The 13,325-nt window shown below is 43.3% G+C and overlaps 5 protein-coding genes across 5 annotated transcripts; 3 read left to right on the top strand and 2 right to left on the bottom strand.

Moving 5' to 3' along the window:
• Nucleotides 1-96: 96 nt before the first annotated feature.
• On the bottom strand, nt 97-847 carry O0I10_011181 (uncharacterized protein; the record flags this gene model as incomplete). Its single annotated transcript, XM_058491151.1, has 3 exons — nt 97-256; nt 320-382; nt 462-847. 3 exons carry the CDS (start codon nt 845-847, stop codon nt 97-99), a joined length of 609 nt encoding a protein of 202 aa, XP_058338046.1.
• Nucleotides 848-1,463: 616 nt separating this feature from the next.
• On the bottom strand, nt 1,464-3,014 carry O0I10_011182 (uncharacterized protein; the record flags this gene model as incomplete). The annotated part of the gene is made up of 6 exons (XM_058491152.1): nt 1,464-2,276; nt 2,338-2,463; nt 2,527-2,580; nt 2,641-2,718; nt 2,778-2,887; nt 2,948-3,014. 6 exons carry the CDS (start codon nt 3,012-3,014, stop codon nt 1,464-1,466), a joined length of 1,248 nt encoding a protein of 415 aa, XP_058338047.1.
• A 4,074-nt stretch (nt 3,015-7,088) lies between these two features.
• O0I10_011183 (anthranilate synthase component I) lies at nt 7,089-8,821 on the top strand (the record flags this gene model as incomplete). The annotated part of the gene is made up of 5 exons (XM_058491153.1): nt 7,089-7,302; nt 7,366-7,488; nt 7,546-8,476; nt 8,537-8,628; nt 8,691-8,821. The coding sequence occupies 5 exons, from the start codon at nt 7,089-7,091 to the stop codon at nt 8,819-8,821; spliced, it is 1,491 nt and encodes a 496-aa protein (XP_058338048.1).
• Nucleotides 8,822-10,497: 1,676 nt separating this feature from the next.
• O0I10_011184 (uncharacterized protein) lies at nt 10,498-11,167 on the top strand (the record flags this gene model as incomplete). Its single annotated transcript, XM_058491154.1, has 4 exons — nt 10,498-10,598; nt 10,664-10,768; nt 10,827-11,044; nt 11,106-11,167. The coding sequence occupies 4 exons, from the start codon at nt 10,498-10,500 to the stop codon at nt 11,165-11,167; spliced, it is 486 nt and encodes a 161-aa protein (XP_058338049.1).
• An 840-nt stretch (nt 11,168-12,007) lies between these two features.
• Nucleotides 12,008-12,971, top strand: O0I10_011185 (uncharacterized protein; the record flags this gene model as incomplete). Its single annotated transcript, XM_058491155.1, has 2 exons — nt 12,008-12,198; nt 12,293-12,971. The coding sequence occupies 2 exons, from the start codon at nt 12,008-12,010 to the stop codon at nt 12,969-12,971; spliced, it is 870 nt and encodes a 289-aa protein (XP_058338050.1).
• Nucleotides 12,972-13,325: the final 354 nt, after the last annotated feature.

A 13,325-nucleotide genomic window follows, 5' to 3' on the forward strand; every position in this document is an offset into this window, starting at 1 on the left:
AGAATGGAATCAATGTCTTGTATATCGCTGTATTGTGATGAGGCGCTTTCCCCGTAAGCTCCCAATTCATCATGATGCTGAATACGTCTTGTGTGTTTACGTCGTGCTTCGCAAGGTATCCGTGATCGAAGATCCAGCTGTAACGTATTTAGGTGCGACCAGTGGATTTTCAGCCTCGTTGACAAAGACAATAGTAGGTTGCAAAATAGTGTGGACATCGTATTGTTGAGCCAAGACCACTATTGCATCCACATGCCTATTCATCGGAGAAACACTATTCATCAGCAACATACACGTACATTTACATTTTTGCATTTACCACTTGCTTTGATAGTATCTGTATCCATCTTCATCCATTTCATTGTTTTTGGGATATGCCGATCTGTTATGCGGTGCATATATCTTCTGCAACAGACGTCATTCACAATTGTCCTTTTCAATCGATCTCGCAGTACACTTACCCACTGAATGGTTTCAACGGGTCTATCTTTTGGTAAGAACAGTTTAACTCGGTCAATGGGAACACGCTTCTTTGTAACAGCAAAAGCCAAGGTGTCATGACACTATATCGATGATAAGTATACAGGTAGTCACTTCCCTCTGAATCAAGGATCTTACTCGACGTCACCAACAGCACCAAGACCAACCGTAGCTTGGCTTGTTTCATCTTGATGTCAACATCGCTCTTGGTCATCACGAAGTCCTCGAGCATAACTCTGATCGGTAAATGGGCGTCAATGGAGCAGTCGTTGTTGTTGTCGTGTTGATACTCAATCGATCCTGAACCCTTGGTGATTCTGTGCGGTACAATCGCCAGAGGAAAAGAATAATGCAAAGTGGCCAACATCTTTAGGCTGGCTTTGAACCATCCCATCCGCCGTTCCTTGGGTATTTGACCATCGTCACTGAATTCCCGGATGATTTCGATAACTGATGATTTAAATTAACTAGTTTACCATATACATGCTATCATCGATAATAAAGATGCGCCGCTGTTTGCTAAGATAGTTAGGATCTGAAAGGTGTATCCATATGCTATATTAGCTGGACACTGTAGCTTAGCACCAAATGGTTAATGGTATATCTATGAGGGCTCAATCTTTATGTAAGACTGACCACTACAGCATTAACCACTGGTTCTGTGGAGTTGCTACGAGACAAACACGTTGTATGTTCATCTAAGAAAAGAAACCTTAAGTTTTCTTCTACATTGATGAAGATTGCCAAACTTTTATTTCCCATGGGTTCCTTCTTTTTCTTTGATTGGTGTCACGAGAAAGTTTATGATAAAGCATGTCATATCCAAGTGTCTTTTTCTTTACTTCTATCAAATCGGATTCCTTCCCTGCCAACAATCAACTTTGTCACAACATTGCATGTGAAGCTGTAATCCATCTTTCCCATTATTCACGAAAATTCCCTTCACTGTACAATGACATGAAATGTTTATCGGGAGATTTCATCTAACTACGTTTCTTGCTAGATTCACCTTGTTGATGTGTATCTTTTTGAATGCGGTTAAGGATATAGTCAACCAGAATCGGGTTCATACCTTTTCTGGTCTCTGGGTTTCTTAAAACTTTCTCCATGGGTTGAAAATCATCGTCTGATTGTGGTGGAGACTTTGATGTTTTGGGTGGATTGATATCCGGCACAGGAGCTGATTGAACGGATTGATTCGGTTTGGTCGCTTTAATCTTTTTGCTTTTACGTGGCTTGGTACTGGAAGATGCACTTGCTGTCGCTGATTTACTTCGCGTGGTGATTGACGAAGTACTTGCTGCTGCTGTTTTATTTTTCATGGTGATTGAGGATTTGCTTGCTGTCACTGTTTGTGAAGTAAGAATCGTACTGGAAACGAACGATGATACGCTCTTACCCTGGGATTCCACCGTAGCCATGGCAGCAGTGAGCTTGTCTTGTAGTACTTCACCAGAATACGTTTCTCGACTACGTTTAGACCCTCCAGGAGCAGGAATAACACGAGATTTCCCGGTTACAGCAGCATGAGAATGAGATCCGGATGATTCACCAACATCCACAGTTGAAGGAGATGTTTCGGTTACCATAGAGTGAGAGGATCCAGCAATAGCATGAATAGGGGGAGGTGATCCAGCAATAACAATACGTGCTTGAGGTGTCCCAGCAATTGAAATACCAGGTTGATTGACCATAGGTTGTGAAGGTATAGCAGGCATATTGCTAGTCGGCCGTATTCTCGTGGTATTGTAATCATACAAAGGATGGTGGAAATATCTCAATTGGTCGAAGGGGATCTGGAGAAATGAAGTGAGTATCTCCAAATCACTTGATAAAAGAAAGATCATAAACACTTACACGAGCAGGAAGGTCTTGGGCATTCACGTGATCCATAATCTCTTGATCGTAGCTTCCCAGACCAAAAATGTGCCCGAAACTGGCAAATGCAGCTGCTATCGCCTTTTCGCGAGCACTTGCATGTGCCTAGGATAACACAACTCTGTAAGCTAAGCATTGTTACGAGGATACATGGATGTAATCACTCACCTTATTGGCTACATCGCCATAATTTTTCCCGGTTGCAATATAGATTCCGTCTTCCTTTGAAGGGTAGGATAAGTAAGTAAACAAATGTTCTGTTATCTGATTTGATCAGCTTACAGAGTGAGAGTTGCCCAAAGCCGTAACAGTGCATCTGTGCGTTGCTTCGATGGTGTAGACCCCAGATTTCGATGGTAACTATATCATATTTTACCTTGAATGAGACAATGATTCATTGAAGCAATGTGTATACCTACGTCTCTCGTTCCCACTCGTTCAACCTTATGGGACCATCGGGTTGGGCCGAAGACAAGATTGGCCACGGTAAAGAGATGATCGATTTTAACGTGTTGCTTCAGCACGCCATCTGCTTGGATAATATTGAGTTTGACCAAACACCTCTCAAGTGGTACCGATTGTTATGTACCTTCCACCTCATAATAGTAAAACTCTGGACCTAATATCTCAATCTCATCAACAATGAAGTCTGTCATTTTAAACAAAAAAAAAATAGGTATAAAGAAAGAAGGAATCTCGACAAGAGCAATTGATTACAACACTTTAATATACACCCCTGCTTGTACATGTGATACGGTCTTCGCACTCTTTACACTTTCCCTATTTTGTACTCTCTGAGTCAATGTGCTATTGTTTCAAAGCGTCTTGTGCCCACAATTGGCAATGAGAGTCTATATGCAGAAGTTGGCGCAATTTTTCTCGCTTCTGAACTTCGGGAGGTCTTTGATTATCCAGTGACTCTCTATGTATACGCTCTTTTAGCTGTGGATCCATGCATAAAGAACGACGCGCATCCTTATCCCATACTTCATGATCCATTACAGTCATTGGTTTCCTACACATGCCTATGAACCGAGATGCAAAAATAAGCTGTTTTCTTGTGCTACTCTGGTGCATGGTTCATGGCAGCATTGACATGCCTCCTTATCCCAGATCCTGTATGTAAACAAAATACATTCGTTAATAAACGATAGGCTTATTTCCAGCCCCACGTGGCTATGTACACCGAAAGGTAGAGTTTGACATGCCCTTTTTTCCTCACAGCTCGCGATAGTGTAGGAGCATGAAATGAACCCAACACCTCCTCATTCCCGATCTCTCTGTTTTCCATGTTCCATTCGATACGAATTCATGGCTCAATAACAATACGCCATTGTTATCTTGTACTCCATGCATAAACGATACCTTTTTTTGGTCCAGGGGCCATGTGGGCCTAGATGCTGTCGTTTGGAAATTATTTGACTTGTTACTCGCAATACTCTTGGTTCGTGTGCTAACCCTCTCCCCCCCCCCACAAACGCTTCTTTTTCTCGTGTATGAGCGTGGGACCCATGACCCAACAATGTTACCTCCTGCTTCACTAATCAATCCGTTTATGCATCAACAATACATCTTGCTATGTGGGCAGAGGATCATACAATGATACTTGTTTCATGCTACTCATGGTACTCTCATTCCATTTTTACGTTATACTCATTGATCGATGTATCCATGGTCCAATATTGACACAGCACCTTACATACTCCATGCATAAACATTTTTCACGGAGCCATGCGGGTCAAGATGTACACATTTCATATGTATCAACGCCCTCGATACCGGTTTAGGCTTGCTTCATCTGCTGACTCACATTTCCTTTTGCTCGTGCTCCTTGAGCTATGAGTCCATACATGAAACAATGGCATGCCACCTTATCTCATAGCCACGTGTCATTGTACTCAGGCATAAACGATATCTTTTTTTTGCTACAGGGCCATACGGCCGAGATGTAGATGTAGACATTTCCTATTTTTGATCTCGCTATCGGGGATACCTTTTGCTTGCATATTAAATCCACATTCACCTTTTTCTCGTGCATGATCCTGTGATCCAATATTCAATAATGAAATCTGCTACCCCTCTTGAACCAATACATTTACGCATCAGCCATATTTTTTCTACACCTGGCTATCTGGCTGAGAATCAGACACTGACACGCTATCTCTTCAGGTACTCATATACCTTTTTGTCCTTACACAAGGAGCATGCATAAAAATTCACGCCACCTTATCTCACAACTCCGTGATCCAATGGATTTCATATATCATCAATATGTAGCTTTATCATTTTTCATTCTACCTTTGTTGCTTGGGATAGCTTTTGTTGACAAATTGACCTCCACACACTCCTTCTTTTCGTGCATGAGCTTGGGTCGATGACTTAATGATGACACCCCCACCTTTATCTCATGCTCCTTGGACAGTGCATTCATGCATCAACCATAGTTTTTTTTTCTACAGCGTGCTGTGTAGGCCGAGAATGAGACAATGACATGATGTCTTTATTCTTGTTGTGTTGTCGGGTACCCACATTTCGTTTCCCTTACTCAATGAGCTACGGATCCATGCATCAAAAATGACACCCCTTATCTCATACATACCTGTGTATCAACAAAGCTTTTTTTTACGTAGGCCATGTGGGTCGAGATGTAGATTTAGACATTTCCTTTGCTTCTCGGGATAACTTTTTGTTTATGCTGACGCCCCTCACATACTCCCTTTCTCATGCATGAGCCTGGGACCCATGACTTAATAACGACACGCCACCCTTATCTCCTACTCCATGAGCCAATACATTCATGCATCAAGTATAGTTTTTTCCTTACACCTGGCTATGTGGGCCGAGAATCAGACAATGACGCATACAACTTTTTCCGCTACTCTGGGTACTTTTACTACATCGAATGACCCGCCACATTCCATTGTCCCATACTCATTGAGCTATGGATTCATGCATCAACAATGACACGCCACCCTTATCTCGTAGCTCTGTGAACCAATGGATTCATGCATCAACAATAGTGTTTCTTGTTGGGATTCTGTGTTTGTGGGGAGGGGGGGATTGACCCCTAGATTTTGACACAATGTATTTTTTTTTCTTGGCATCCTTTGATTCATGTAGTGACCTTTCCACATTCCTGTAACGCCTTGATGCCAACCGTCAATGGATCAACAATGACGCATCCTCGCTTGTCTTCTTCTCACAAAGTAATGGTGGATCATCAATGACATTTTTTCTTCCTCAACATGCGGTCATTGGAGACCCCCCCCCACCTTGTCACTGCTGATACTTTTAGATTCATGCATTATTCCCGCAATGTCCCATTGCTTATCTATTCCTCGTACACCAATGAAGTATCAACAATGACACTTTTTTTTGTTTGTACACGCGACCATGTAGGTCGAGGCATACTTTTGGACTCATGTTTTCTCCCGTTTGTCACTCGTGATGCTCCTGAATTCATGCATTGATCCCCAACAAATGTCATTCTTACCCTTATCTTGTTCTTCTGCGAGGGGATCCCATAGGTGCGATAAAGATGACTCATTGTTTTATTTTTCTGTACTCTCTGATGCTGTGAGGATTGATGCATGAATGACGGGTGGATTTTTTTCTGGCGCCTTCCGCGGAACCGTGCTCATTGAGAAACAATATATAATATGGGTAACGGCCCATCTAACACATATTAGGCCATCTTTATCTCTCTCTCTCTCTCTCTCATATCATTTCGAGGGGTTCGTATTGTGTATTCATTCGTGTTGTGTTCCTAATGTACTCATTGCAACATGTCCATTGTAGCTGGTGGTCCCCTCACCTTGTTCTCTGGCCTTGTGTGCCGTGCCTTACCTCTTGTGCCGTGCCTTACCTTGTGTGCCGTGCCTTACCTCTTGTGCCGTGCCTTACCTCTTGTGCCGTGCCTTACCTTGTGCCGTGCCTTACCTTGTGCCGTGCCTTACCTTGTGCCGTGCCTTACCTTGTGCCGTGCTTTACCTTGTGCCGTGCTTTACCTTGTGCCAGTTCGCTTTCCTTGCTTAGTCTGTTTACTTTTCTATGGATATCCAACGTGTATTCGCCAGTCAGGTTGTGGACGAACATTATTTCAAGTAAAACTTCGCTCCATAACTCTGATTATCCTGGGCTTACACTATACTTGCTGTATATGGGGTAGTACCTTCGGGTGAAGCTACTTCCATCCTTACGAAGGTAAGTCGATCATGAAGGATTAGGTGTATTATGCATACTAACAACATTTCATTATGATCAATCCATTCCTTTGGCTACACTCCTTCCTATCCTCTTGCTGACCTATCCTATGTTGGCTTTCTTTACTTGCTATTCCTATTATTATTTTGTATCCCTTTTTCTTTGTATACTACTCTTTGAAATACTGATAATAGATAAATCCGCTTGACCATCCCATTTACAAAGTCCACAATGATCAAAGCATTATATGGCATCTATCCACTTGGGTCAACATCAAGGCTCACTTGAGTAATTGAGCTATACCAAAAATATAAACTTTAATGGGACAAAGCAGAATTTGATTGTATTTAAAGAATGGATGTTCATTATGCAAGCTGATAGAGTCAAAGTGTGTCAAAGATGCAACGTGTATTGACTCATTCAATAAAGTCTAAGCCGCCATATCGGCCCCTGATTGATGCAATCGCTGCTCCTATTCCAAGGTCCGAGTTACTCTTTGACACTGACACGCTCTCTCTCTTTCAACCATGTCTCTTACATTGAAGCCAACCCTCGAAGAAGTACAAGAACTTGTCCAATCGGGCAAGGGAAACACCATTCCTATCTATGCAGAATTCGAAGCCGATCTCTTGACACCCGTCTCAGCCTATCTCAAAGTCGCCGACCGTTGCGATTACTCATTCTTGCTTGAATCCGTTGCTGGTGGAGAGAACATTGGCCGTTATTCATTCATTGGTGCAGGTAGGCAGGATTACCATACGACAAGGAAGGGTTGTCAAAGAGACTAAAGAGGTGCTATGATAGATCCCTACAAGTTGATTCGAGTGGGTGCTAGTGAAGCAGTACAAGGCGATCCTTTGACGGCTGTGGAACGTGAACTTGAACCTATCAAATACGTAAAGATCCCTGGATTACCATCATTTACTGGTAAGTGTGTTATAGGTGTTGTAGAATGGGGATGTTAATGATGGTGTATCATGATAGGTGGTGCCGTGGGCTACATTGGCTTTGATTGTTACCAGTATTTTGAACCAAGTATCCAGGGTGAATTACCTGATCCCATTGGTATCCCAGACGCCATCTTTATGCTTTGCGACACCTTGGTGATCTTTGATCGAGTACGAAACGTCGCATTGGTCGTATCCCATTTCCGCAGTGATGTAACAGACGCCGAAGGAATCAAGCGAGAATACATGAAAGCAGCAGAGGAAGTCGAATGCACAATGAGCTTGTTGAACGATCCACGCATACCAGAAATCCCACAACCACCTGTCGACCTCTCCTTTAAGCCCGAATCCAATGTTGGAAAGAGTGGTTACGAAGGCTTCGTCACACAACTTAAGCATCACATCAAGGAAGGCGATATTTTCCAAGCTGTTCCCTCACAACGTCTCAAACGTCCCACCTCTTTGCATCCTTTCAATGTCTATCGTCACTTGCGTTCACTCAACCCATCGCCCTACATGTTCTACGTCAACCTTAAGGACTTTAATGTGGTCGGTGCATCTCCCGAAATGTTGACCAAGGTGCAGGATCGCGTTGCCTACACACATCCAATTGCTGGTACTCGTAAGCGTGGAAAGACACCTGCTGAAGATGAAGCTCTTGCCACCGAACTCCTTTCCAATATCAAGGAGCGTGCTGAACACGTGATGCTTGTCGATCTCGGTCGTAATGATGTCAATCGCATTTGCAAACCCGAGAGTGTCAAGGTCGACAAGCTTATGCAAATCGAATATTATTCTCACGTCATGCATATTGTATCGAATGTCTCGGGTACCCTTCGTGATGACAAGACGCCTTTTGATGCATTCCGTGCTATTTTCCCTGCTGGCACAGTGTCTGGTGCGCCCAAGATTCGTGCTGTGGAGCTCATTCGTGGTTTGGAGAAGGAAAAACGTGGCATTTATGCTGGGTAAGCACTTCAAGGTGATGGGTGGATCGATGATTTATGATCTAATCCTTGGCGTTATAGATCGGTGGGTCACTTTGATTACTCAGGAGATCTTGATACCTGCATTGCTATTCGAACAATGTTATTCAAGGATGGTGTAGCATACCTGCAGGGTAAGTATTTTGGATAAAGGGGATCTATGTGTGTTACGCGATGATTGACATATGGTTATTAGCGGGTGGTGGTATCGTGCATGACTCTGTTGAGGAAGAAGAGTATATTGAGACGATGAACAAAATGGGATCCAACTTGGCCACTATCGAGCAATGTGAACGAAAGATCTATGAGCAGCAACAAAAGCAGTAAACGTACTATACAAATGCAATTCAAGACATTAGATAAAAGCCAATTATCTTTTATGTGATTGTAAAAAGGATTTTGTGTCTATGGAGTGATGTGATATATAGTGCTCAGAGTTGCACGATTGCGGATCAATGATTGCGTATGGGAGAAAAGGCAGGGTAGCGAGGTATAGAGGAAGCTCATTTCATTTCAAGATTCGTATATGGGGCAAAAGTGGTCTTTATGTGAGAATGGGGCTCGTTGTGTGATGAACCTTGGATATACGCGTGTGAACGTTGCTTGTGTGGATGGGCAATAAACCACATGTTTCTTGTTCTAGCTGGCTTTTGGCAATCAGATTTCTGAATGACTTGGCGTGAATTGTGAGTGGGTGGTGGGTGGTCCCCAAGTGCAAAACGTTCGTGTGCTCTTCTCACATCTTTTCGATGACTTTGATTGTACGCTGATACACCCTTCACATGGTCAAATCCATGTCTTGGCTTGTCGTCATTCCCATAGCTCCGGAAGTCTCTAGAAGTAACATCCTTGAGAGCCAACACACCGTCAGCCTTGTAGCATGTCGATCCAGAGCTTTGATGTCCTTGTATAGCCTTCAATGGCATTTCACCCACAATGAATTCGGCAACGTCAATGCACGAAGCAACTGCTGAAAATAATGGCCATAGCCAGATGGTCGAATCCGGTTTCTGGCATTTAATTCCACAAGCACAGCTCGTCCTTGATATCCCATCCGATTTTGCACCGGAAATGTGGTGGACTTTGCTACAGTATTTGCACCATGTCAAATGCACCAGGTCGCTTTCAGCACCCGACGTAGATCATGCACCGAAACCAACTTTTGCAGATACATCATGAGGAGATAGCTATATCGAAAGTAAGAAGGTAGCATGTATGAGTAGTGACTCATCAAGCAGCATGATCAGGATTTACCTCATTACAAGAATACAATATGGCCATACAAAGGCAATGAGAGTAAGATAAAAATAAAGCACTATGAAAGCGACCACAAAGATCAGCGCTTATTCACAGGTTGAAAGATACACACAAACCTTGGACGTTGGACCTTGTAAGCAATCAAAAAAGTATGACGGAGGAAAGAGGCGTGTGGGAGTATGATGGGCGGCGACAACATTATTTTATTGTGCACTGTGGGCGTGGGTCTTTCTGTTTGTTGGGGATGATGGGTTGATAAATTGACGCATGCGCTGATAAAGTGATGGGGCGCCTATACCAGAAGGGCCTACGTGTAATGTTGTCTATGCATGCATCGGCCAAATTAGGGCACGTGATAAAATCTATCAAGGAAACCTATCACTTGTACGCCTCCTAATGCACATCCAACGATGATCACCTGAACCACCTGTCAATGTCCAAGGAAACGGTGTTGCATGGTATACATTTGGATGAAATGAATGCAAGTGCTTTTACATCGTCCATCAGCAGCCGGTTTGCATTGGGGTTGATGTTGTTCTTTATAGCTATGATATGGTCTTGATTCATGCAACCAATGGGGCGGGCAATCAAATTGGTGCCAGGAGCAGTAGTAGTAAACCCAACCACTCTTCTTTATTCCTTCACACATCACAAGGTCGTCTACTTTCACGAGCTACCACACACCGATCGCTAATACCTCATCAGTGAGCAGGGTCCATCATGGCAACAAGAACTGACTCAAGAGCATGCCCTATGATCGTGATGGAGCTCCAAGATCAACCGCAACGCTCCCACAGAATACCATAAACGGTGCCTTGCTGAAGCTTCATTGCTATACAAAGTGTATGTACAAGACTCCATTGCTTTATTATTCCATGTTAAATAATGGCACTAACAAGCTTGTATATAAAGGTTGTCGTCCTTGACCTTTACGCGAGGTGGTCCTTTGACGGCTGTGAAACGTGAGCTTGAACCTATCAGATATGCAAAGCTCGCTGGATCGCCTTCATTTTCCTGGTAAGCATGATTGGTCTTCAGGTGACGAAGAATGGGATGTTAATGTGTATCATGATAGGTGGTGCCAAGGGCCATTTTGGCTCAAGGTGAATTACTGGATTCCATTGGCCTCTGACGCCATCTTTATGCTTTGCGACACCCAACGTGCTGAACACCTGATGCTTGTCGATCTCGGTCGCAATGACGTCAATCACATCTGCAGACCAAGAAGTGTCAAGGTTGACAAGATTATGCGAATTGGATCTTATTCTCACGTCATGCATATGGATGTCTCGAGTATGTCATGATGACAAGGCTCCTTTTGATGCATTCCATGTCGTTTTCTTTGCTGGCACAGCTTCCGTTGCACCCAAGATTCGTGGTTTGCAGAAGGAAAAGCGTGGCATTTATGATGGGTAAGCATTGCATTATGATGGATAGATGAGTGAATTATGATCTATGTCATTTTGATTACTCAGGGGATCTCAATACCTGCATTGCTATTCGAACAATGTTATTCAAGGATGGCGTAGCATACCTGCAGGGTAAGTATTTTTGGACAAAAGGGGATCTATGTATGGCACATGATATCTGATATCTGGTTAATAGCGGGTGATGGTATCGTGCATGGCTCTGTTGAGGAAGAAGAGTATATTGAGGCAATGAACAACATGGGATCCAACTTGGCCACTATCAACAACATGAACGATAAGATCTACGAGCAGCAACAAGAGCATCCCATTTGGACACGTTAGATATAAGCCAAGTTTTTCTATGTTGATTGTAAATGAAAAGTGGCATGGATATAAAACGACTTTATCTCCGCGGAGTGGTATGAGAATGCTCATGGTTATGTCATGGATGAAGAATAGGGTGGTGGTGGTGCGTTGTGTTGTTGCTATTCACTGCAGATACGTTATCCCACAAGTCCCCGACGAGATGAGATCGAAACAAGGACGTTGTGGCGGAGCGGCGGGAAAAGAGTTTTCTTTACTCATTAATACGGGCATAGTATTGTGGCTACGGTTCGAAATCCCGTGCACTGATAGCTCTATCATTGTAACCCAAGAGGGAGAGATACGCCGAGCCCACCGTGATGCAATCATTCATCATTGTTTGTTTCAAATTATGGGCATGGTACAATCCAGTTTATCATCATCGCGTGATTCATATTCAAAGAGAATGAGAAAAGGATACATATATATCGTGGATCTTGTTGGCAGAGTGTTTTCTTTCCTATCTTTTTATCCCCCACTTCATATGGAATCGGTTTATTCACCTCCTGCTAATGTGGCCTTGTCAACACCTGCACGACGTCGAGCACGAACCACTCGTCGTCAGCTGCAGATTTTGGAGAGGTTTTACAATGGACAAACTGCATACCCTGACAAGAAGCAAAAGCAACAGTTGGCTCGATTGGTTGGGTTCACTGAAGAAAGCGTTCATTTCTGGTAAATCATGCATTGCATTGAAAAGAGAGAGACCAGCAGGTTCTTATTTCATTCCCCTCTCTTTCTTTCTTTTCCCATCTTTGTTTTCCCAAAGGTTTCAAAACCACAGGCAATCGATGCGTACTTTACAAGGTCGACGACAACAACAACAGCAAAATGAACCATCTTCTTCAGCTGAGCATGACACCACAAGAAGCACGGCTACTGCCAATACAACTACTACTACTTCAACGACGTTAGCAGCATCATCAGCTGCGATTGATTCGGGTCCAGAGCAGCGTACTCAGATGCCACCACCACCACCACCTGTATCATCTTCCACCTATACAAATATGCTTGAAGGATCATCATCTTTAAGTCATATGCAAGCACATTCAAGCCCACAACAAGCTTTTTCTTTCTCGAATCAACCACAACCTTCGCTACAAGTGTCAACCCATGCAGCACGCTTGCCTCCTTTTTCATCCTTTGTACATGATCAGCCGCATACTGTAGCTTCGACTATGCCACCCACCAGAGCAACATCATCCAGCAGTTACTTTTCAGCGTTTACTCCCACAAGCACCATTCAACAACAATCTCTTGCTACCACTTCCACCATTACTACTACCACTAGTGCAGCTGCGAGTGATGCTGGTCGCGTGTTACCTGCACCTGGAACAGCTCGTTTGCCACCAATTCATTTTTACTTTCATCATCCAGAGTTTGGCATCGAATCAACGATGCTTCAGCTATCAACTTTTGGAAAAGCTGATCAAAGCAGCAGTGGATAAATGACATACACTCCTCCTCCTCCTCCTTCAACAAACATAGCGTTATTTTGTATAATCCTTGCTCTATATCTTCTTCTTTGTCTTGCTACACAATGAACGCATCTATCAAAAATAGCTCCACTTCTAGTAACGTGTTATCATGCCTTGACCACATTGATCCCACAAATAGTATTGGCAACGTTGTCTGTTACCAAGGCATTGATGTATAGACTCCTTTTTTAAACAAAAAGCAGTGGCCAGTGGTGGCCATGACAACCTCTGTGATAGTCATTCATAGCAAAATGGTCCACGCACATCTATTTGTACTATGGTTCATTGTTGTCGAGAGCACATTTTCTTGCTGCGAACCTGTAT

The sequence above is a fragment of the Lichtheimia ornata genome (genome assembly GCF_029851405.1).
Source record: "Lichtheimia ornata isolate CBS 291.66 chromosome Unknown scaffold00084, whole genome shotgun sequence".
Lineage (NCBI taxonomy): Eukaryota > Fungi > Mucoromycota > Mucoromycetes > Mucorales > Lichtheimiaceae > Lichtheimia > Lichtheimia ornata.